The sequence below is a fragment of the Bufo gargarizans genome, chromosome 2, assembly GCF_014858855.1.
Source record: "Bufo gargarizans isolate SCDJY-AF-19 chromosome 2, ASM1485885v1, whole genome shotgun sequence".
NCBI lineage: Eukaryota > Metazoa > Chordata > Amphibia > Anura > Bufonidae > Bufo > Bufo gargarizans.
Genome location: NC_058081.1, coordinates 100,757,697 through 100,783,740, shown reverse-complemented (window position 1 = coordinate 100,783,740; position 26,044 = coordinate 100,757,697). Strand labels below are relative to the sequence as shown.

The following is a 26,044-nucleotide window of genomic DNA, read 5'->3' as shown; positions in this document are numbered from 1 at the left end:
CAGATGGAAGCCTTTTTCTTTAATAAGATATATTACAAAGTTTCTTATATTCACATGCACTATTCATTTATGAAAAGTTATATTTTAATTGGAGGTACACTTTAACAATCAACATAGTATCAACACTGGAGAATGAAAGCTGGAGCTCAAGAAAAGTGGAGCAGTTTGCTCACAGCAACCAGATTCCAGCTCTCATGTTTAAGGCTACTTTCACACTTGCGTTCGGGGTTCCGCTTGCGAGTTCCGTTTGAAGGCTCTCACAAGCGGCCCCGAACGGATCCGTACAGCCCAAATGCATTCTGAGTGGATGCGGATCCGCTCAGAATGTCTCAGTCTGGCTCCGTTCCGCTCAGCAGGCGGACACCCGAACGCAGCTTGCAGCGTTCGGGTGTCCACCTGGCCGTGCGGAGCCAAACGGATCCGTCCAGACTTACAATGCAAGTCATCGGGGACGGATCCGTTTGAAGTTGACACAATATGGTGCAATTTGAAACGGATCCGTCCCCCATTGACTTTCAATGCAAAGTCTGGACGGATCCGTCTGACTAACTTTCAGACTTAGAATTTTTTCTGAAAGATAATGTAGACGGATCCGTTCTGAACGGATCCCATCGTCTGCATTATAGGAGCGGATCCGTCTGTGCAGACACCAGACGGATCCGCTCCGAACACAAGTGTGAAAGTAGCCTTACTCTGACTGGATGCTATAGGCAACTGCTTCCCTTTTCCCATGCATCAACCTTTCACTATTGAAACCAAACAAGTAATAAACAACCTGACAAAAATAAAACAGGAGCTCCATAGTAAATGGACACTTTAATAAACAAAAATAGAGACTTTCGTGTTAGAAATTATTTGCCCACATAGAGAAACAACATTTAAGTCTGAGTTTTTACACACAATGGGGCAGATTTATTAAAGGGGTTGTGCAGTGCCAGGATATTTACAGCCTATACTTAGGAAAGGTCATCAATATCAGATCAGCAGGGGTCCGACGCCCAGCACACCTGCCAATCAGCTGGTTGAAGGGGTTGTAGCGCTCGCGTGAACACTGCGTCTTCTTCACTGTTTAACTGCATGCCGTGCTGTCTAGCGTGTAGCGGCGGTGCAGTATAACTACAACCGTTTCTTCCCTTCACTTGTGGGGTGAGCAGTTGTAATTACACGTGAGCATCCCCATAGTAACAGACTACAAATCAGCTCTGAGTAGTCTGACATTTATTCTTGTTTCCATCTGTATCCTGCCTCTTACTAACGTAACCTAGAGGACAGATGGAAGGCAGCACCAGACTACACTGGATTTATCTGTAGTCTGTTGCCACGGCGATGCACAAGTGCTGTAGACACACAACAGTAGGACTTTTTTATAACGACTATTTTTAAGTTGAATAAAGATTTCATTTTAGAAGCATTAGCGCAACAAAAAAAAAACTTGGACAATAGGCATGGTCACCACTAGTTTGTACAAATGTTGTTGTCCAGCTTTTCAGGACTCCTGAAAGGCAGCTCTAACTACTCATCATCTCCAGTCCCATGTGATTTCATAACTAGGCAGAACTAATATCCAGGTGTCTTCAAACACTGAGTGACAACCTATATAGGAACTGTAATGATGGCCACATGTAGTGCCACCCAGCACCCCCAGAAATCATTAGAGGAAAACAGAATGTCATAGCAACTCATTCAGTGAAGTTTTTTAAAATCATTTTATCATAAAGAGGGAATGCTCTGTGAGGGAACACATGACTTCTAGAAACTGCACCACACCGGTCCATGGGTTGTGTCCATTACTGTTGCTCAGCTCCAGTGAAATGAAAGGTCCTGAGCTGCAATACCACAAACAAACCTGTGGACATGTGCAGGGCTGTGTCCCGAAGATATTTTTTATAATGCAGGAGAACGCCTTGAATTTCTTTGGAGTACTGCAATGTTCCCGGTTCACTCTGCTACTGCGGATGCAGATTTTACTTTCTTAGTGCTTCCTAATATGTTAAAAAAGCAGAGAGATACATAGGCAGAGAGGTAGGACATAGGTCTATTGATGCTGCTCACATCTCCCAGATGATGAGGAGACTCAGTTACTATGATGATGGTTGGACTTTAATCAGACTTTGTACACACACCAATCCTCCCATGAGAAGACCACGTCTCAGAAGAACATCGATAAATTAATTCCTCCACAGCAATCAAGCACCTGGTGCTGCTCTGCTAAAAATTATGCAATGACAGATTTGATGACATCGTCAATATACATTCACAAAGCACATCACTACTACACAATCAATGTGTTCTCTGTGCACTATTACATAGCAAACAGTTAGATGCCCTGTACATAGCTGGTGCCATCGGCATCTCACTGCTCGCTGACAGAAAAGCTTTGGATTTTCTTGTCTGTGCTAGTGACTCTTGCTTCTCCTTTTAATGGTTTGGATAGACGCGTTCTCCAAAAATGGTGCTACCAACACGAACATTGGTGGAGCCCACCTCAATCTGAGAAATAAAAAGACATATAGTCAAAGACTTCATAAATAAATACAGTGTCCTTAGTATGGTTTGGGATTGTGTGGTGCCCACAACAAGGGAACCATTACCTCATAGGAGTAGACTATGGTCAGAGAGTCCTATTACTTGCCCCTCTCTGTCTATAAGGCAACTGGAACATTCTCCATCTGCTTGTCAGTCACCTAGTCACCTTAAGGCCTCTTTCACACGGGCGTTGAGGGAAAATGTGCAGGTGCGTTGCGGGAACAAGTGCGATTTTTCAGCGCAAGTGCAAAACATTGTAATGCGTTTTGCACTCGCGTGAGAAAAATCACGCATGTTTGGTACCCAAACCCGAACTTCTTCACAGAAGTTCGGGCTTGGGATCAGTGTTCTGTAGATTGTATGATTTTCCCTTATAACATGGTTATAAGGGAAAATAATAGCATTCTGAATACAGAATGCATAGTAAAATAGCGCTGGAGGGGTTAAAAAAATTAATAAATAAATTTAACTCACCTTAGTCCACTTGATCGCGAAGCCGGCATCTCCTTCTGTCTTCATCTTAGCTGTGTGGAGGAACAGGACCTGTGGTGACGTCACTCCGGTCATCACATGATCTTTTACCATGGTGATGGATCATGTGATGACCGGAGTGATGTCACCACAGGTCCTGTTCCTCCACACAGCACAGAAGACAGACAGAAGAGATGCCTGGCTGCGCGATCAAGTGGATTAAAGCGAGTTAATATTTTATTTTTAACCCCTCCAGCGCTATTGTACTATGCATTCTGTATTCAGAATGCTATTATTTTCCCTTATAACCATGTTATAAGGGAAAATGATAATGATCGGGTCTCCATCCCGATCGTCTCCTAGCAACCGTGCGTGAAAATCGCACCGCATCCGCACTTGCTTGCGATTTTCATGCAACCCTATTCATTTCTATGGGGCCTGCGTTACGTGAAAAACGCACAAAATAGAGCATGCTGCGATTTTCACGCAACGCATAAGTGATGCATGAAGATCACCGCTCATGTGAACAGCCCCATAGAAATAAATGGGTCGGGATTCAGTGCTAGTGCAATGCGTTCAACTCACGCATCCCATCCGCGCGGAATACTTGCCCGTGTGAAAGGGGCCTAAGTCTTCACAAAACCTCAGCACTCTTTCAGACCAATATGGATTGATCTCAATTAGCTCATATCCGCCAAACCAGAGGCTCGCCCAAAAGGAAGAGTGAACCAGTAGATGGCAGTTTTGGGGTTCTTGCTCCTCATCAGATACACCCGCTGGGTAGGGATGAGTGAACTTGTGTTTTACAAGTTCAGATTTTATTACAATCCCGATATGGATTCCGCTACCATGGGCCATAACGGAATTCTATCAAGGAATGCCTTTAACCCCTTAAGAACCAAGCCATTTTTCACCTTAAGGACTAGGCCATTTTTAGCAAATCTGACATGGGTCACTTTATAATGGTAATAACTTTAAAACACTTTTACTTATCCAGGCCATTCTGAGAATGTTTTCTCGTCACATATTATACTTCATGACACTGGTAAAATGGAGTTAATAAAAAAAAATACCAAATTTACCAAAAACTTTGAAAAATTAGCAATTTTCAATTTCTCTTTTATAGTAGATGGTAATAACTCCAAAAATAGTTATTACACATATGTCTACTTTACATTTGGATCATTTTGTGAATGCCATTTTATTTTTTGGGGACGTTAGAAGGCTTAGAAGTTTCGAAGCAAATCTTGAAATTTTTCCGAAAAAACAAGATTTTTGTATAACTTACCAGTAAAATCTCTTTCTCGCTCTTTCCTTGGGGGACACAGAAGACCTTGGGTATAGCTCATCTCCCTAGGAGGCGTGACACTAAGTGAAAACTGTTAAGCCCCTCCTCCATCAGCTATACCCTCAGCCTGGAGAGAGAGACTGCCAGTTGCGTGTCCAAGTAGTGAGAAAAGGCAAAGTCCAACAAGTGGAAACAACAAGCCAACTACCCAACGGGTAAACAAAACTCGGAAACCGTGCAGAAAAAAAACAATGAATGGGTGGGTGCTGTGTCCCCCAAGGAAAGAGCGAGAAAGAGATTTTACTGGTAAGTTATACAAAAATCTCGTTTTCTCGCCCAATTTCCTTGGGGGACACAGAAGACCTTTGGACGTTCAAAAGCAGTCCAAGAGGGGAGGGACCACAGCACCAAGGCGAAGCACCCGAAGGCAGCAAGGAAATGCCACCTGCAAAAAAACAGGCGGCCCAAGGCACTCAGGAGAACCTGGTAAAGAGTGCAAGGAAGACCGTGGCCACCCTGCACAATGACATGGCTGAAGCCCAATGCCTCCGGCCCCGGAGGCACCAACCGCTCTGGTGAAATGAACGGTGACACCAAAAAAACAGAACCCTGCCCTTGAGCAGTAACCACAGCAATAGCCATTTGGTTAAAGCGGAAGAAAGCACCCAGGAGCCGTTAACCTTGGCGCGGACCTCCTGGAAACAAGAGACCGAGCGTCGACAAGAGTCGGAGATGTCCAAGCAAAAAACTGCAGACACTTCAAGTAACAGAGTCCCAGTCGCAGGTCCAGGCCAGACTGCAGAAGACCGAATCATGGGAAGAGAAAGGCAGAATTGGGTGAATGCCCAGCTTCCTAAAGAACCCCAGGGAAGACCCTAAGTCAGACAACAGAACCTGGACGAAGCACGGCCGGGAGCGAACACTAGCGTGCTCGCTGGACTCGTCTGGGCAGACGGGAGGAAACCCAATGCGAGTAAGCGCAGATCAGTGACACGGGCAAAAAGGTTGGGAAAACTGGTCCCGTCAGCCCCCGAGCAACGCCGTCCCGAATCCACGCGGAGTGGGGGAGCAGATGGACAAACGGAAGGAACCGAAAGGGACCCGGCCAGTATCCAACAGACTCCAGGACAAGTCAGGCTAAAGTCCTTGTCGTTGTAGCCACCACAGGAAGGTGTTCTACAGTCCCGGTGTGGGGGCTTGAAGGGTAATCTTGACAGAAGAAAGTAGGCCCGCCAGTTTACCGAGAAGGTAAAGTCCAAGCAGGACCATCGCCCAGAATGGTAAAAGTAATCTGCACCCAGCGGGAGGACAGAATGCGGCAAACCCGGTAATAGGCACACAGCTAGTACAGCCAGTGTGAACAATGGAGACAGTACGAAGTCATAAGGAACACCGGGACCATCCATATGAACAACCATGGTCTCCCCAGGGGGGAGGGCAGTGAAGGAACAGCCCCTGAAGCCTGGCCGGGGCAGAAGCCACATCGGAGTAAAACTGACCCAGGAGAAGCCAAAACAGAGCCGTCAAGAGAAAAATAGCCGAGAAGACGGATGACACCCTCCAACCGCAAGGAGGAGTGGGCAACAGGGAAGCCACAGGACCGCTCAAAAGCAGAACTCCGCTACTCCGAGATGTCCGGCTCACCAATTCGCAGAAGGTGAATACCCTAATGAATCGAAAGTGGAGGTCCCTGAGACCTGGGTAATCGAGCAACCAAGAGAAGTTGGGCGACCTGCTCGAAAAGAGCGGCTAGAACCTGGTAGCAAAACAAACTGAAGCACGGAGGGTGCCAACAGGAAGGACTCAAACCAAAACGCATCCAAGAGGAGGAATGGCAACAGGCGAGGGAACCGTAATCCCGCCAGAGCCAACGTAGACTGTGAGGGACGCTGGAGACAGCACTCTCGACCATGTGACCGCTTGCGCTGGGAAGCAATGCCACAGGGTAACTAATGGGTACGCATCTAGGAACCACAAACACTCCCCAGGCGGAAGGGCCAACGAATATGGTGGATACCGTCACAACGGAACACCAAATATACCCTCCGAACAGAGAATGGATACCACCCAGCTCGCTGCAGTAGAGAGCAATAGAGCCCGTCCAGGCCAGGTGAACAGAAAGATCTCTTCAGAGAAGAGTGCCAGGCCGGCGGCAATCACTGTATCCCAAGAGAAAAACGTCAAGTCGCAGGAAGAATGGAGGCATACGTACAAGCAGCCCCATAAGCAGTGAGAAAGCCAACCCACCTACGGAAGGAGAAGGCATACACGGCCCAACAACGCACAGAGTGCACAAGAGTGTCCGCCCACTGCGAAATAGTCATACAGCAAGGAGGGCCAGCCACAGAGTCCCACAGAATCCACGGAAGTGCAAAGTGCAACCGGAAGGGGGGGACATACACAAGACTAGTATGGCATGCGACGGAACGCAAGCAGTCCGCCCAGAAGAGAGGGCAATGTACTTGGCAAACATTGCGGGCAGCAAGCGTGCAAAGCCCGCCCCACAAGGGGGTGATGCCCAAGACCAGTACCTACTTCAGAGAAGTAAGACATACCATATTCCGCCCAGAAGAGGGCCATGCACATGGCCACACCGCATCCAGCAGGACGTCCACCTAGTGAAAAGGGGACATGCACAGGGTTATCCTAGCATTAAGTGAGTGTGCAATAATCCACCAAACACCGAATTTTGTGAGAGTACAACTACTCCGCCAATGAATGGGGACAAGTACAAGTCCAGCACAGCATATACAAGGACAGTTGTGAGTCCTGTGAGCGTACAAAAGTCCACCCATGGAATGAGGGGTGGTCACGCACAAGGCCAGCACCGTATCCCATGGGAGTGCAAGCATTCCACCCATCTTAGAGGCCAGCAACGTATCTGGTGAGAGTGCAGTATGCTGCCCAGAAGGGGGAGCCATGCCCATGGCCAGTATTGCAACCAGGGAGAATGCGAGCACCCCGCCATGGATGGGGGTCAGGCACCTGGCCAGCAGCACACTGGCGAGAGAACAAACACAGTCAGTGAGAGTGTGTGTATGTTGCCTGAGGAAAGGAGACATGCCCATGGCCGGCAGCGAATCCAATAAGAGTGCCGTACACCGCCCATGGAAGGGGGAACATGTATATGGCCGGCAGTGGATTTAGTGAGTTGCAAGCATCCCACCATGGAAGGGGGTCATGCACGCGGCCAGCAACTTACCGGCGAGAGAACGACCCCAGTCAGTGAGGGTGTATGCATGGCGCTTGAGGGAAGAAGGCATGCCCAAGGCCGGCAGCGAATCCAATGAGAATGCAGCATACCGCCTATGGAAGGGGGTTATGCACATGGCCGGCTGCCCAGCACCATAACCAATGAAGTGCAGTATTCCGCCCCTGGAAGGGGGTCATGCACAAGACCGGCAGCGAATCCAGTGAGTGCAGCATTCCGCCTATGGAAGGGGGTCATGCACAAGACCGGCAGCGAATCCAGTGAGTGCAGCATTCCGCCTATGGAAGGGGGTCATGCACAAGACCGGCAGCGAATCCAGTGAGTGCAGCATTCCGCCTATGGAAGGGGGTCATGCACATGGCCGGTATCAAATCCAGTGAGTGCAGCGTTTCGCCTATGGAAAGGAATCACGCACATGTCCGGCAGTGAATCCAGTGAAAGTGCAGCGTTCCCCTATGGGAGGGGGTCGTGCACCAGACTAACACCGTATCTGGTGAGAGTGCAGATTCCACCTATGGAAGGAGGACATGCACAAGACCGGCAACGAATCCAGTGAGTGCAGCATTCCGCCTATGGAAGGGGGTTGTGCACATGGCCTGCAGCGAATCCAGTGAGTGCAGCGTTCTCGTGCACATGGCCAACACCGTATTCGGTGAGAGTGCAGTATTCCACCTAAGCGGGGGGGTCATGCACCAGGCAAGTCTGCAACCCGAGAGAGTGCAGTATCCCGCCTAGGAAGGGGTTGTCTGCACATGGCAGTTACCATAGCTGGAGGGTGACGAATTCTGCCTACAGAAAAAAAGAGAGCGCATGCACTTGGCCAGCGCTGTATCCCGGAGAGGGCAAGAACCACTTAGAAGGTAAACATGCACCAGCCGGGGAGTGCGACATCATGCCGCTCATGGAAGGAGCACGCATACAGGCGGCGCTACCGAGATAAGGCTGCAGCGTCCTGCGCAGCGCACAAGAAATCCATTAGTTAACCAATTTATGCATTTCTAAATAAAAAATAGCCTCACTGAGGCAGAAAGAAGTGCCACCATACAGGTGCCCAGCATAGAAGTAGAGGGGGGGGGGGGGGGGGGGGGGGCGCCAGCCATATAGGCCCATCGGGAGCCGCCGGTACCCGAAGGGTTAACAGCCAACCAACCTGGAAGGGAGGAGGAGGCGGCGCCGCGATCCCCTGGGGGCGGGGAACCTCCAGGCGGGAAGAATTCGCGCCTGAGAAGTTCCCGCCCCCTCCAACAGAGGCCGGAAGTTTGCGGCCTAGCAGGCCGTGAAGCCGGGGCCTAAATTTTCTGCGGCACCCGGCTGACTGGGGCCGCACAGGAAACCGGAGCGGACTGCCTGTACAAACCGGCCGCGGAAGCCCACCCCGCGGACCGGAAGTCAGGGGCCCGGGTGGAGCGCCGGAATGCGGCCCAGTAGGCCCGAAGCCTGGGCCAAAATTTGCGGCGCCCGGCCGACCGGAAGTCGCCGACGGCCGGCCGGAATCGTTGGAGCATCGTGCTCAAGCCAAATGCCGGCCGCGGGAGTCTACCCCGCAGGCCAGAACAGTCGGGGGCCGGGAAGGAGCGCCGGAGTGCGGCCCAGCTCGGAGGTGCGGCCCAGCAGGCCGGGAAGAAGCGCCGGAGGTGCGGCCGAGCAGGCCGGGAAGTAAAAACTCAAGCAGCACTGCCGTCAGGAAAAGGCCCCCGGTCCAGAGCAGCGCATCGGTGAGGGGATGGGGGGACCCTGAGACCGGGTGCCCGTGCGGATGCGAGCACAGCGTTCCCAGGAGGGACGCTGATAAGTGAAGGGAGGCGATGTGGCTGCCTATTCGCAGCATTCTGCTGCTAAAATGTCCCATGAGGGCCAGAAGGGAGGAGAGGGAGCAGGGAGTAGAATGTCGCCCCGCAGCACCCCAGGGGCCAGCCTAGGTCCAGCAGTGACAGAAGGGTCCAGAGGCCCAGTATGGGGGGTCAGGCACGCAGGAGACCAGGGTGGGGGGTGGGGGACGTAGGGCTGGAGAAGCCACTCTCTCACCATAGTCGTCTTCACCCTCGGTCCATTCCAGCAGGGTCGCCCCTTCAGCTACTGGCACCGTAGTGGCAGGACGCTGGGAGAGGGACTTGGCGTGCGGGCGACCCTTGCGCTGGCGGGATGTAGGGGAGCTGGGCTGCCCTGATCCACCTTGTCTTCTGTGGGGGAGGCAGCAGTGCGGGTGACTGGCACTGGCGCAGTTCAACCCCGGGAGAAACAGAGAGGTCTAGTGCGTCTCTGTTGTCCCTGATGACTGGAACAAAAAGAAAAGAAAAAAGTAAAAATCAAAATTTAAACAAGGAGAAAACAGCCCTGCAGAGCAGGGAGTGTCTTGCCTCCTTGGACACTAAGCAAAAACTGGCAGTCTCTCTCTCCAGGCTGAGGGTATAGCTGATGGAGGAGGGGCTTAACAGTTTTCACTTAGTGTCACGCCTCCTAGGGAGATGAGCTATACCCAAGGTCCAGTGGCGACTCTAGGAACAATATATAGGGGGGGCACAAAGATACCACAGTCAAAAATGGGGGGGCAAAAACAAAATAAGATTACAAAATACGAGAGAGTTGCGGTCTGCAGGGATACAGTTATAATAAAACAATTTACTTACAAAAGAAGCTATTCAGTCGTCTGCTGTGCTGTCCTCTGCTTGCTTCCACGGATTCTTTCCCCTTCTTTCTGTCTCTCGTCAGTGCACAGGCGCACTGTTATGGTGGATCTGTGGAAGACACACTGTTATGGGGGATCTGTGGATGACACATTATGCCTCTCATTAGCCCTCATTATGCCTCTCATCACTCCCATATCAGCCCCCATATAAGCCCTTATGCCTCATTAGCCCCCATTATTCTTCTTATTAGCCCCATTGGCCCCCATTATGCCTCATTAGCCCACATTATGCCTCTAATTAGCCCCCATTGTGCCTCTTATTAGCCCCCATATGCCTCCAATTAGCTCCATATGCCTCCAATTAGCCCCCATATGCCTTCAATTAGCCCCCATATGCCTCCTATTAGCCCCCATATGCCTCCTATTAGCCCCCATATGCCTCCTATTAGCCCCCATATGCCTCCTATTAGCCCCCATATGCCTCCAATTAACCCCATATGCCTCCAATTAGCCCCATAGACCCCATATGCCTCCAATTAGCCCCCATATGCCTCCAATTAGCCTCCATATGCCTCCAATTAGCCCCCATATGCCTCCTATTAGCCCCCAATTAGCCCCTATATGCCTCCAATTAGCCCCTATATGCCTCCAATTAGCCCCCATATGCCTCCAATTAGCCCCCATATGCCTCCTATTAGCCCCCATATGCCTCCTATTAGCCCCCATATGCCTCCTATTAGCCCCATAGACCCCATATGCCTCCAATTAGCCCCCATATGCCTCCTATTAGCCCCCATATGCCTCCTATTAGCCCCCAATTAGCCCCCATATGCCTCCTATTAGCCCCCATATGCCTCAAATTAACCCCATATGCCTCCAATTAGCCCCATAGACCCCATATGCCTCCAATTAGCCCCCATATGCCTCCAATTAGCCCCCATATGCCTCCAATTAGCCCCAATTAGCCCCCATATGCCTCCTATTAGCCCCCAATTAGCCCCTATATGCCTCCAATTAGCCCCTATATGCCTCCAATTAGCCCCCATATGCCTCCTATTAGCCCCCATATGCCTCCTATTAGCCCCCATATGCCTCCTATTAGCCCCCATATGCCTCCTATTAGCCCCATAGACCCCATATGCCTCCAATTAGCCCCCATATGCCTCCAATTAGCCCCCATATGCCTCCTATTAGCCCCCAATTAGCCCCCATATGCCTCCTATTAGCCCCCAATTAGCCCCCATATGCCTCAAATTAACCCCATATGCCTCCAATTAGCCCCATAGACCCCATATGCCTCCAATTAGCCCCCATATGCCTCCAATTAGCCCCCATATGCCTCCAATTAGCCCCCATATGCCTCCAATTAGCCCCCATATGCCTCCAATTAGCCCCCATATGCCTCCAATTAGCCCCATAGACCCCATATGCCTCCAATTAGCCCCCATATGCCTCCAATTAGCCCCCATATGCCTCCAATTAGCCCCCATATGCCTATTAGCCCCATATGCCTCCAATTAGCCCCATATGCCTCCTATTAGCCCCATATGCCTCCTATTAGCCCCATATGCCTCCTATTAGCCCCATATGCCTCCTATTAGCCCCATATGCCTCCTATTAGCCCCATATGCCTCCTATTAGCCCCATATGCCTCCTATTAGCCCCCAAATATGCCTCCAAATGCCCCCATACATCTCCAATTAGCCCCCAAATATGCTTCCTATTAGCCGCATATGCCTCCTATTAGCCGCATATGCCTCCTATTAGCCCCCATAATGCCCCCAGCAGCCACATTTTTTATAAAATTAAAAAAAAAAAACACTTACCTCTCCTGCTCCTGGACGGACGCCGCCTGCCATTTTCTCCCTCCTCAGTCGACTGTGCGTGCTCTAAACTGGCGCGCACAGCGTGAGGTCACAGAGCGACCTCACGCTGTGCGCAGCCCTGCACAGCCGACAGCCGAGGACCAGGAAGTGGTGAGTACAGAGCGTTCACCACTTCCTGGTCCTTCTGTACTAATGAGCGCTTCCTTAATGGAAGCGCTCATTAGTATTCACTCGGGGGAATCAGCGGGGGGGCACCTGGGGGGGCAAGGAACAACATAGGGGGGGCAATTGCCCCCCCTCGCCCCCCTCTAGCGACGCCACTACCAAGGTCTTCTGTGTCCCCCAAGGAAATTGGGCGAGAAATTACAAAACCCACTTTTTAAAGGACCAGTTAAAAGGTCTGAAGTCACTTTGTGAGGCTTACATAATAGAAACCACCCAAAAATGACCATTTTAGAAACTACACCCCTGCGGGTATTCAAAACTGAATTTACAAACTTTGGTAACCCTTTAGGTGCTCCACAAGAATTAATGGAAAATGGAGATGAAATTTCAGAATTCCCCTTTTTTGGCAGACTTTCCATTTTAATAAAAAAAATTCTGCTAAGGGTACTTTCACACTAGCGTTTTTGTTTTCCGGTATTGAGTTCCGTCCTAAGGGCTCAATACCTGAAAAAAAACTGATCAGCAGATAATGCATTCTGAATGGAGAGCATTCCGTTCAGTATGCATCAGTTCAGTCGCTCTTACGGTGTTTGCCCGGAGAAAATACTGCAGCATGCTGCAGTTTTCTCTCCGGCCAAAACTCCCGAACACTTGCCAGAATGCTGGATCCGGCATTAATTTCCATTGAAATTCATTATTGCCCGATCCGACCCCAAGTGTTCGGGCAAAACAGATCCGTTCTTTCCGGCCGCTCATGCGCAGACCATTAAATCTGTGGAAAAAATAAATACCGGATCCGTTTTTCCAGATGATTACCAGAAAGACGGATCCGGTATTGAAATGCATTTGAGAGACGGATCCGCATCTGGATCAGTCTCAAAAATGCATCCGTTTGCGTCCAGATTGCCGGAACTGCCTGCCGGAATCCTCTGCCGCAAGTGTGAAAGTACCTTAACAAAGCAAGGGTTAACAGCCAAACAAAACTCAATATTTATTGCCCTGATTCTGTAGTTTACAGAAACACCCCATATGTGGACGTAAACTGCTGTACAGACACACGGCAGGGCGCAGGAGGAAAGGAGCAACATGTGGTTTTTGGAGGGCAGATTTCACTGGGATAATTTCAAGTTGCCATTGCCATTTGAAGACCTCCTGATGCACCCCAAGAGTAGAAATTCCCCAAAAATGACCCCATTTTGGAAACTACGGGATAAGGTGGTAGTTTTGTTGGTACTATTTTAGGGTAGATATGATTTTTGGTTGCTATATATTACAATTTTTGTGAGGCAAAGTAACAAAAAATAGCTGTTTTGGCACAGTTTTTATTTTTTGGTTTTTACAATGTTAATCGGACATGTTAGATCATGTGGTATTTTTATAGATCAGGTTGTTACGGACTCGACAATACCAAATAGGACTACTTTTTATAGTGGTTTGTTTCATTTTTACATAATAAAGCATTTTTGTAACAAAAAAAAAAATCATGTTTTAGTGTCTGCATATTCGGGGCGGGCCGGCCGGATTTGACAGGAGGGGTGGCCGTAACCATTGGAGACGAAAAACAACGATCAGGTAAGAGGGGAATTATTTTCTCAAAAAGGGTGGGAATTGGGTAATTAAATGCATTTACAAAAATCACTGTCAAATCATTAACAGATTTAACAGTGATCATTGTGATGGGAATACCCCTTTAAGTTTCTCATAAAGCAAGATTCTATTGATCCTCTGAATAACTACTGAGATAGTCAAGGGTATAAGATGCAGTCTAGACAGCACCATATATACTCTGTGAAGTACTTTTACCGATGTCTCCATTAATGTCACTTGCCAGAACTCCTTGCTGGTTGCTGTAGAACACTCACACCACTGCCCCAGTGTAAGGGTCTCCCCCAAATCCAGTTCCCAGCCATACACAAAGACCAATTTTGTATCAGAAAGGGACAAATTTACCACAGAATAAATAAAGAAGAAGATACCCTTTCTAAGCGGGTGTGTTTTTTAATGAGAACCAGGACCCTCCAGGGTTGTGTATGCATCCGCTCATCCAGCCAAAGAGCCATCTACCACTCTTCCTTCAGTCTGGCGGACATGCGCTACTTGCATACTTTTTCCCCATGGAGCAGTGGCTAAGAATAAGTATTAATACAATGAGAACCTGCAAGATAGGAGGTATACAGTACCAGGCTGCCATGTATTGTATATACTCACTGCATGTTCAAAGTCTGATGACATCCCCATGCTCAGCTCCACTGCATCTACCGGAAGTCCCAGCTTCTCACAGACTTCTTCACGCTGTTTCAGGAGCAACTGTATATAAGGAAGGGGGTAAAAACACAGATGTTCAAAGACCGGACGGAGAACTGCTCCAGTATCTACTATGCTACACCGTATGTCCATTTCTGTCCGGCAAACCCAATGTACAGCGCTATGCATACTCACCACTGGTCTAGATAGAGAACATAGATATAATTGAATGCCTAACCATGACCTAAAAAGGGTAGACTCATGAAAACAACTGTCATCCCATAAGGACATCATAGGGGCTCACCAGCCACAGTAAAGAGCGGACTTCCCTAGACCGGTGCAGCTTCCCCTAGAGATAACAGCTAGGCTAGCTTCAATTAAAAGAGAGGCAGCCGTATACTGAACTTCTAATTATCTGCTTCATTCATGTGAACCTAGACTAGACCAAGTGACATTGTAGGATGGACCGGCCTGCAGTCCTACTCTGCTTAAGGGTCGATTTACACAACTGCATTTCTGGTTCTGCAATTTTGCGGATAGGATGCAGGCCCATTCATTTCTATGGGGCTGCAAAAGATGCGGACAGCACAACGCATGCTGTCCGCATCCGTAGTTCCATTCCGCGGTCCCACAAAAAAGATAGAGCGGACAAGAATATGCATTTCGATCATAGGTCTGGCCGTGTGTGGACTGGAAAAGACTTAGTCATGTAAATGGACCTTATTAAGGTGTTTTCCAGGACGTGTCCTTAGCTAAGGCAATCAATATCATCTCACAGGGGTCTGAATCCTGGCACCCCTGCAGAGCAGACAGCACACTGGTACTGCCCCATACATTGTGAAGTGGCCGTGCCTGGTTACTACAGCTATACCCCCATTCACTTGTATAAGAATGAGGTGCAGTTACCAGGCATGTCCAATACATGGTATAATACATTTAAAAAATTATGGAATTGTTTCACAGCCTGCCTACCTGGAAGTCAGGGTTGGGGCCTTGTGAGAGGTCATAGCCAAAGCTTCCAATGGTCATCAGACCCACAAACTCCAAACCTGGGCACTTCTCCCGGATATGTTTTACCAACTCAACTGTGTCTGATGGAGGGAGGCCATGTTTGCCTGAAAGACAAGATATATCAGACCTGAGGAGGTGACAGGCAGCAAACTGGTCAACACCATTAGGTGAAAGGGTTCATCAAGAAGTAAGTTACTTTCTTCACTGCTGGTGTTGACTTGAACCATAACCTTCAATTTCTCAGCTGATCCCTTTCTCTGCCAAGAGGCATTGAGCTTGTCCGCAAGCTTCGCAGAATCTATGGTCTCCAAAATGTGAAGGTTTGGAACAGCTGGGAGGAAAGAAAGATGAACAATATGAACAACAGAGACCACAAAAGAGCAAACTGAACCAATGGTGAGACGGTGGGTGCGTCTCAGACTACCTTAGACTCCCTGTAGGCACTGCAACCAAACTGTGGACCCAGATCACAGCTCTGCCCTAATGGGCTGCAATCAAAAAGGGATCAAAGCACAGGGAGTGATACATCATCTAAAGAGAACCTGTCACCATGAAACACAGTGAAATCTGAAGCATGTTACAGAACATGAGGAACTGAGCAGATTGGTATATAGTTTTGGAGGAAAAGGTTCGGCAAAACGTGCAATTTATCCATTTATATCTCTGCTTTTTCTGAGCTTGGTTGTACACAGGGCAGTCTTATCACTGACAGGCAGCTATCTCTATATACACACTTAAGAGTATGCTATCACTGATAAAAGCCGATGGGCCAACTCGAGATAAAAAAAAATAAAAAATAAACATTTTGACGTTTTATTTAAGCTTTTCCGACAAAACCATATATCTGCTCAGCTCCTCCTGCTCTACAACATGCTGCTTGCAGATTGCGCTGAATTTCATGGTGACAGGTTCTCTTTAACCATAAGGGGTGCAGAGTTTACAATCAAAACCTACATGTATATTTGCTATTCTTGTACCGTGACATCCCTGTGTTTATTATCCCTGTACTGTGACATCACTGTGTTTATTATCCCTGTACTGTGACATCACTGTGTTTATTATCCCTGCACTGTGACATCACTGTGTTTATTATCCCTGCACTGTGACATCACTGTGTTTATTATCCCTGCACTGTGACATCACTGTGCTTATTATCCCTGCACTGTGACATCACTGTGTTTATTATCCCTGCACTGTGACATCCCTGTGTTTATTATCCCTGCACTGTGACATCCCTGTGCTTATTATCCCTGCACTGTGACATCCCTGTGCTTATTATCCCTGCACTGTGACATCACTGTTTGTTATCTCTGTACTGTGACATCACTGTGTTTATTATCCCTGCACTGTGACATCACTGTGTTTATTATGCCTGCACTGTGACATCACTGTGCTTATTATCCCTGCACTGTGACATCACTATTATCCCTGCACTGTGACATCACTGTGTTTATTATCCCTGCACTGTGACATCACTGTGCATATTATCCCTGCACTGTGACATCACTGTGCTTATTATCCCTGCACTGTGACATCACTGTGTTTATTATCCCTGCACTGTGACATCACTGTGTTTATTATCCCTGCACTGTGACATCACTGTGCTTATTATCCCTGCACTGTGACATCCCTGTGCTTATTATCCCTGCACTGTGACATCCCTGTGCTTATTATCCCTGCACTGTGACATCACTGTTTGTTATCTCTGTACTGTGACATCACTGTGTTTATTATCCCTGCACTGTGACATCACTGTGTTTATTATGCCTGCACTGTGACATCACTGTGCTTATTATCCCTGCACTGTGACATCACTATTATCCCTGCACTGTGACATCACTGTGTTTATTATCCCTGCACTGTGACATCACTGTGCATATTATCCCTGCACTGTGACATCACTGTGCTTATTATCCCTGCACTGTGACATCACTGTGCTTATTATGCCTGCACTGTGACATCACTGTGCTTATTATCCCTGCACTGTGACATCACTGTGCTTATTATGCCTGCACTGTGACATCACTGTGTTTATTATACCTGCACTGTGACATCACTGTGTTTATTATACCTGTACTGTGACATCACTGTGTTTATTATACCTGCACTGTGACATCACTGTGTTTATTATCCCTGCACTGTGACATCACTGTGTTTATTATCCCTGCACTGTGACATCGCTGTACTTATTATCTCTGTACTGTGACATCACTGTGTTTATTATTCCTGTACTGTGACATCACTGTGTTTATTATTCCTGTACTGTGACATCACTGTTTATTATCCCTGCACTGTGACATCGCTGTACTTATTATCTCTGTACTGTGACATCACTGTGTTTATTATTCCTGTACTGTGACATCGCTGTGTTTATTATCCCGGCACTGTGACATCGCAGTGTTTATTATCCCGGCACTGTGACAACGCTGTGTTTAATATTCCTGTAGTGTGACATCACTGTGTTTATTATCCCGGCACTGTGACATCGCTGTGTTTAATATTCCTGTAGTGTGACATCACTGTGTTTATTATCCCTGCACTGTGACATCGCTGTGTTTATTATCCCGGCACTGTGACATCGCTGTGTTTATTATCCCGGCACTGTGACATCGCTGTGTTTATTATCTCGGCACTGTGACAACGCTGTGTTTATTATCCCTGCACTGTGACATCGCTGTGTTTATTATCCCTGCACTGTGACATCGCTGTGTTTATTATCCCGGCACTGTGACATCGCTGTGTTTATTATCCCGGCACTGTGACATCGCTGTGTTTATTATCCCGGCACTGTGACATCGCTGTGTTTATTATCCCGGCACTGTGACATCGCTGTGTTTATTATCCCGGCACTGTGACATCGCTGTGTTTATTATCCCGGCACTGTGACATCGCTGTGTTTATTATCCCGGCACTGTGACATCGCTGTGTTTATTATCCCTGCACTGTGACATCGCTGTGTTTATTATCCCTGCACTGTGACATCGCTGTGTTTATTATCCCTGCACTGTGACATCGCTGTGTTTATTATCCCTGCACTGTGACATCGCCGTGTTTATTATCCCTGCACTGTGACATCGCCGTGTTTATTATCCCTGCACTGTGACATCGCCGTGTTTATTATCCCTGCACTGTGACATCGCCGTGTTTATTATCCCTGCACTGTGACATCGCCGTGTTTATTATCCCTGCACTGTGACATCGCCGTGTTTATTATCCCTGCACTGTGACATCGCCGTGTTTATTATCCCTGCACTGTGACATCACCGTGTTTATTATCCCTGCACTGTGACATCACCGTGTTTATTATCCCTGCACTGTGACATCACCGTGTTTATTATCCCTGCACTGTGACATCACCGTGTTTATTATCCCTGCACTGTGACATCACTGTGTTTATTATACCTGTACTGTGACATCACTGTGTTTATTATACCTGTACTGTGACATCACTGTGTTTATTATACCTGTACTGTGACATCACTGTGTTTATTATCCCTGCACTGTGACATCACTGTGTTTATTATCCCTGCACTGTGACATCACTGTGTTTATTATACCTGTACTGTGACATCACTGTGTTTATTATACCTGTACTGTGACATCACTGTGTTTATGATCCCTGTACTGTGACATCACTGTGTTTATTATACCTGTACTGTGACATCACTGTGTTTATTATACCTGTACTGTGACATCACTGAGCTTATTATCCGTTTACTGTGACATCACGGTGTTTATAATTGCTGTACTGTATTTGCTACCTTTGGGAGCTCCTCTGTCTTCACTTCCTTCCCTGCCTTCTCCTTGCAGTGTCTGGTGAACAAGCACATCAGCCTGGTCTCTGCTCCTGGTGTGGGGGAACTTCGACCTTTAGTAGTGTTGTGCCTGGTCTGGTGTATTGATCCACAAGGATTCATGTGGTGACCTAGACGGCATTACACCAGGGAGTGCCCCCTCTCCTTTCTCTGTTATGTCAAATATGATGATAAAGGTTCCATGAACTGTATGAAAAGTTTGGAGCCCCTTCACAGATTCCAAGTCATAGCACTGCATGCACCTGCTGCAGAAACAGTCCCATTCAGATTTCGGCTATACGTGTATCGTGAAGTGGGAATGATATAGGCCCATTAGATACCAACACAAATGGGGTAAGTCTTACCATGAACGAGAAGCTTGATAAGACACACAAAAAAGGTCATGACTTGCCCTCCCATTCACATCCATAGGCTCAGGCACACAGCAGTATAACAGATCTTTGTTGTGTGGATCTATAACAGTGGTCAGCAACCTTTGGCACGTCAGATGTGGTGAAACTACAACTCCCAGCATGCTCCATTCACTATGGGCTGCTGTATTGGATAATTGAGGTATACGGTGTCTCCTGGAGGCATACAGGCAGCTCACTACCCAACGGCATCTCTCCACACTTACCAACTAACTTGTTGATGTGGTTTTTCTGCAGATGCCCAATGAAATGCCATTTAATCTCTGGGCAGGAAGACAAAATCTAGAATGAAGATCAATAATACATTATAACACAAATCATTCAACTGACTATGGCTGTCTCACCATGTATTGTGAGCAGTAGTATACCGAGCAGAGCTCACGTGGGCTCCACAGCAAGGAATCCTGAGCTCCACCAAAGGTAGGAGTACCATATCCACAATGTGTGAAACTGCTCTCTGCAGAAGGAAAGGGACTCTCTTTTTAGTGTCTGTGCCCATAAGGAGCCTCAAACAGGGCTCAGGTACTAGCCAGAGCAGGCACGTCTGTACACAGCACTGTTTTGCAGATGCCGATTCTCAGTACAGTGACATTTCTCTGTTTTAGCTAACCTGTGGGAGAGCTTCAGCAGTACTTACCCTGTGATCACATGACCTTCTGCAAGCTTTTCCGCTGAATTCTTGACCGGATAATGTCCATGCAGCAGAACAGGAAGAAACAGGAGCACATCCGGTCACTTTGGGCGGTCATGTGATCACAGCCGAGAAAGGTAAGTATCGCTGAAATTCTCTGCCCTTCACAAGTTAGGGTGAAACAGAAAAATGTAGGTAAAGCCCCAGCAAACCCCATTAAAAGGGAACCTGTCACCTCCCAAGCCGCCAGCAGTGTATTTCTAATCCTTTCTTTCTGAAGGCCGATGCGGCTAAAGTACTGAAAACGTTGTTTTATCCCCTGCCCGGCGCACTTCTCCACACATGCTTGAAGCCAAGGGGGCAGTGGCCTCATTGCTTCAAGTCACGGTAACCACGCCCCCTTCGCTTTGACTGACAGCGCTTATGCACGACACTTCGGCTGCCTTTGCCGAACAGCCGGCTGTCAGTCACAGCGAAGGGGCGGGGAAGGGGGCGTGGTTACCGTGACTTGAAGCAATGAGGCCGCTGCCCCCTTGGCTTCAAGCATGTGTGGAGAAGTGCGCCGGGCAGGGGATAAAACAACGTTTTCAGTACTTTAGCCGCATCGGCCTTCAGAAAGAAAAGGATTAGAAACACGCTGCTGGCTACATGCAGGTACTGCTGGTGGCTTGGGATGGTTTTGGGGAGGTGACAGGTTCCCTTAAAGATAATGAGGCAGATTTACTAATACTGTCAAATATGAAGACTGTAAAAACCTAGGGCACGTTCACATATGCAACAGAGAGCAGCCTGCCAGATTTCACCAGATCAGACATTGCCAGACAGACCACGGCTGGATCCCCATGGACTATAGATGGGGTCCGCCCATGATCTTGCTGCTTTCTGGCATAAATGCCTGATTTTGGCTGACAGACAGAATTTGTGCCGGATCAGGCATGCCACAGATGTGAGCGTACCTTCAGACCAGAGAGCCTAAAAATGTGCCAGATTTATCACAGTGGCTGATGCTGGATGATAGATCTGGTGCACCTTCAGACTGTCTACCACCTATTAGTTAGCTCACTTTGTGCCAGAATTTTGAATTTGCACATTGTCATAACTTAAACCACATTTCCAGTTTGGCACAGTCAGAATTCTGGTGCATTTGGATCCGTAAAACTCCTCCATTGTCACCAGGACACTGATTCACCTTGTGGAGACACGGCAGAAAGTATTGAGTCATGTTTAATGCTCTTTAGAAGCACATACATTGCCTAACAAGGTAACCCCCGTGTAAGTATGGAGAGCTGCCTTCTCCACTGTTCCATGCACAGCAAGCAGAGATCTTGAAACAGAGAGGAATTGGAACAGAAGGTATAGCAATGGAAATATCTTACATTAGCATCTGAGGCCTTTTCAACCAGTTCTTGAGCCTAAAAAGAAGAATCAAATAAAATCAGTAAATACTTCAGATATTGAATGTCATTGTGTACATTTTGTGACATAAAAAAAAGTTGTTGGGCAGCAATGTACTACTATACTGGGGGCCCAAGATACAAGTACTAAGACCCCAACTGGCCGAAGATCTTCTCTAGCAGGCTGCTTCTGCCCATGTCCCAGACAGCAGATCATGTCATCATGACCAGCCCAGGAACCTTGACCCCATGGATCTACAGACCCAGAGAAGCCAGGTAAAGAATGTAAGGGTGGTGTGGGGACCTCCACTTTAGGCAAAAGTTGGATTTTTTTTCTATTGGCTGGTCGGTCATTAAAGGCGTTTTCAAAGATCTTTATAATTATGATCTATCCTCTGGATAGGTCATCAGTATCTGATCAGTGGAAGTCCAACACCCGGGACCCCAACGGATCAGCTGTATAAGAAGACAGTGGCGCTCCTGTGAGCTCTGGGGCCTTCTCTCAGCTCGCCTCCGCACGGACAGGCGGACAGCAGAACGCTGCTTGCAGCGTTCGGGTGTCCGCCTGGCCGTGCGGAGGCGTGCGGATCCGTCCAGACTTACAATGTAAGTCAATGGGGACGGATCCGTTTGAAGATGCCACAATGTGGTTAAATCTTCAGGCGGATCCGTCCCCCATTGACTTTACATTGAAAGTCTGGACGGATCCGTACGAGGCTATTTTCACACTTAGCTGTTATATGCTAAAATAATGCAGACGGATCCGTTCTGAACGGAGCCTCCGTCTGCATTATTATGATCGGATCCGTTCAGAACGGATCCGATCGAACGCTAGTGTGAAAGTAGCCTTAGATAACTCGAACCTTGTACGCCGAACTTGAAAACACAAGTTCGCTCATCCCTAGTTCCAACTGATTTGAATGAGTTATTCAGGCTTAAAAGGGTTTTCCATGATTTTTATACTGATCATTGGGGGTCTGACACCCAGGACCCCCGCCGATTAGCTGTTTGAGAAGGCACTGGCACTCCTATGAACCCTCCGGCCCTCTCCATGCTCACCAAGCACAGTGCTGTACATTGTATCGCAGCTCAGTCCCATTCACTTGAATGGGGCTGAGGGTTTTCTGGGCCACGTGATCGATGAACGTGTCCTCACTGGCCTAGGGAAAGCTGAGAGAAGGCCCCGGAGCTCACAGGAGTGCTACTGTCTTCTCATACAGCTGATCGGTGGGGGTCCCGGGTGTTCACTCATCCCTAGTTGGAACAAATGGTCAACACCCCAGGAGAAGATCCTATCCATACTTACATAGTTCTCCCCAAAAAAGCGCTGGCCTTGATTATAAGCCTCAATCACCATGTTGGCCGGCTTGGTCTTGCTTACCGCCACCAATCTGGGCTGGACAGCAGGAAGGCTCTACAAAGACAGACATCAACCATTATACAGGCATCATGTCCTGGAAAGAAAACACAAACCAGTGGTGGAGAGGACAAGGACACCAGTACTGTGCGGCATCTTGGAGGGTTTGGGCAGCCTTATGTCAGGACATGTAGGAATGCTCTGTTACCATTTATTACATGGATCCATTTTACATTACTGTGGATTTATCAATGCAGCAATAAAAATGGTATCTGGTCCGAGCGCCATATTTATGACACCACACTGGTTTTCTTGGGGCTGAAGTCAGAGGGCGGTGAGAAATGTCTGCATAATGACGGGACAGACACCGTCTAAACCCCCACAAAAATGGCATTGAATCCCTCTAAATGCAAAACAACCACAAAGACGAGACTGCGTCACTTGCTCCACTTTGGTGCGTTCTGAATACACAATTTGGTTCTAATAAGTTAATAGAATACCGCTGCGGTGGGCATGGTTCTCACCACATGGCAAATACATCCTATGGCAAGACCCTCACCCACATGCTGTATATAAATGTTTGTTGGGGAGAAAGCAACAGAAACAGCGTCTCAGTATAGGGATATGGTACGAAAGATACCACTGAGACCAGTAATTGGCTGCAACAGCCACATACGGTACGCAGGGAGGCCGTGGCTGCAGCAGTCATATACGGTACGTGGGCAGGCCGTGGCTGCAGCAGTCACATACGGTACGTGGGCAGGCCGTGGCTGCAGCAGTCACATACGGTACGTAGGCAGGCCGTGGCTGCAGCAGTCACATACGGTACGTAGGCAGGTCGTGGCTGCAGCAGTCACATACGGTACACGGGCAGGTCGTGGCTGCAGCAGTCACATACGGTACGTAGGCAGGTCGTGGCTGCAGCAGTCACATACGGTACGTAGGCAGGTCGTGGCTGCAGCAGTCACATACGGTACATGGGCAGGCCGTGGCTGCAGCAGTCACATACGGTACGTGGGCAGGTCATGGCTGCAGCAGTCACATACCAACACGTCAAGGTGCTATCCTTGCCACTGATACAATGAAATCCCAACTGCGCCCCAGTCAATGGTGTGTGCCGGGCACCGGCGGTATACATGGCACAGTCTGCTGTCTTCTCTCTATAGAACCCTGGGTCCCATATACAGATGTTGCGTCATTGTAGTGACCTGTACACGATGTACCCGCTACGCCCTCAGCGTGGGCCCGGTATTTGGGAAGGTTCACAGAATGAAAGGTCGGCATCGGCAACCATGGCTGTGGAACTACAATTCCCATCATGCTCCGGGATGCGGCGGCAGCAGCAGCAGCATAGGATCGTAATGAGAGGTGCCGCTCACCGTGGGTCTCCTGGCGGCAGCATGCTGCACCTTCTCCCGCACCGAGCTGAGCGCTTTCCCTATCTCCTGTGACATGCCTGCTCTCCACATTCCCTGCTGCTGAGAGCTAAAGGACCTGCGGTGACGTCATGACCATGTGATCCGTGCCGTGAGTGGGAGGAGCACGTACCCAGGCTCGGAGGGTCACGTGACCCCCTAGCGTCTGACGTGTTGGTCTCCTGCCTGCTTGCTAGTGGCATAAAGTAGCTGAGGGTTTAACCTCTTCACAGCCAGGCAGTTTGTAGCTTTGGTGTCCGTATTTCCCAATCTTAGGGCTCATGCACACGGACGTATTTTTTGTGGTTGGATGCAGACCCCATCACTTCAATGTCCATTCTGCCGCACCTGCAGAAATATAGAACATGTCCTATCCCCGGCCGTATTACCGACAAGGATAGGACTGTTCTATTATGGGGCGGACGGTTATCACCTAATAATGTAGACTTTCTGACCCGTCCGTAAGAAGATGCGCCACATGTATTACAGCAGCGCACTCAGTGCAATAGATTTGGCGCATCTTGCCTGAAGTAAGACACTTTATTTTACACGCTTTGCTTACTTTAAACCATTAAAATCTGGTGCACGCCGATAATAAATCTGCCGCAATTCCGTCTCCACTTACCTGAGCCAGAAGGGAGCGCTCGCCTCCGCCATGTTGGACTGTGATGCCGATCCGTGTATCAACCCCACAAAAACATCCGGGTGCGCGTGTCTCAGGAGGCGCACACATGAGCGGCCCCCCACCGCTCGCTCCTTCTCTCCTGGCTTCTCCATATTCGGCTTCATAAAGATCTATATGTCACCAAAACCTTGCTGTAAAGAATCTGGCTTTTTATTTTATGCTGAGAATTAACTTTGTAATATGGATTAACCCTTTTCTTATCCAATAAAGGTGACTCATTGTGCATTAGGTGTGCCGCAAAATTATTGTTGATTATTAACCTTGATCTAGACTGCGGCATCTATGTTACTATGTTAAATACTATATTACTTTATTATAAATACAGTATATTCTCAAATACTGTTCTTTAGTTATAATGGCTCATTTACTCTAGGGAGCAATCATTAGGAGAAATAAAATGGCCGCTGCCGCCCTATTAGTACACATAGAACCTGTCCTAATCACACAGGAGGACATGGTACTTCACAACACTTGAACTAAAGAGCTGCCTCATCCTCCTCTCTGCTTGTCAGGGATTATGATCATGAATACATCTGATAAGATCTTCAGATGAGTCTCTGTAGGAATGGAGTTCATGAGGAGATGAAGTACAGAGAGGACGGACAGGACAAACTGTGGTAATGGAGACTGCATACAAGAGCTGCTGCTCATTATCCACACCCCCTCCCTGTACTTCGTGTCTTCTCATGACCTCTATCCCTACAAAGATTCAGCTGAATCTCTGGGGAATTTAGTTCATGAGGAGACATGAAGTACAGAGAGGAGATGGGGATGTGGCTAATGAGCAGCAGCACTTGTATGCAGTCTCCATTACCAGTCTGTCCTGTCCATCTTCTCTGTACTTCATGTCTCCTCATGACCTCCATACCTACAAAGATTCAGCTGAACGAGGAGACATAAAGCACAGAGAAGACAGACAGGACAGACTGTGGTAATAGAGACTGTATACATGTGCTGCTGCTCATTAAC

The 26,044-nt window shown here is 48.2% G+C and overlaps 1 protein-coding gene across 1 annotated transcript; it reads right to left on the bottom strand.

Moving 5' to 3' along the window:
- Positions 1 to 799: 799 nt before the first annotated feature.
- LOC122927458 (pyridoxal phosphate binding protein) lies at positions 800 to 24,491 on the bottom strand. Its single transcript, XM_044279327.1, has 8 exons — positions 24,355 to 24,491; positions 22,925 to 23,032; positions 21,601 to 21,636; positions 19,800 to 19,875; positions 15,565 to 15,699; positions 15,330 to 15,472; positions 14,322 to 14,420; positions 800 to 2,490 (listed from the first exon to the last, which is right to left on the bottom strand). Exons 1-8 carry the CDS (start codon positions 24,442 to 24,444, stop codon positions 2,419 to 2,421), a joined length of 759 nt encoding a protein of 252 aa, XP_044135262.1. The 5' UTR covers positions 24,445 to 24,491; the 3' UTR covers positions 800 to 2,418.
- Between the last annotated feature and the right edge of the window lie 1,553 nt (positions 24,492 to 26,044).

What these genes read in the sequence shown, in the direction of transcription:
- LOC122927458 (XM_044279327.1), bottom strand. Translation starts at nt 24,444, where the DNA reads ATGTGGAGAGCAGGCATGTCACAGGAGATAGGGAAAGCGCTCAGCTCG. An exon ending in GCTTTTTTGGGGAGAACTAT is followed by an intron (nt 21,637 to 22,924) that starts GTAAGTATGGAT and finishes TCTTCTTTTTAG; the next exon opens with GCTCAAGAACTGGTTGAAAA. An exon ending in AAAAGGCCTCAGATGCTAAT is followed by an intron (nt 19,876 to 21,600) that starts GTAAGATATTTC and finishes TCTTCATTCTAG; the next exon opens with ATTTTGTCTTCCTGCCCAGA.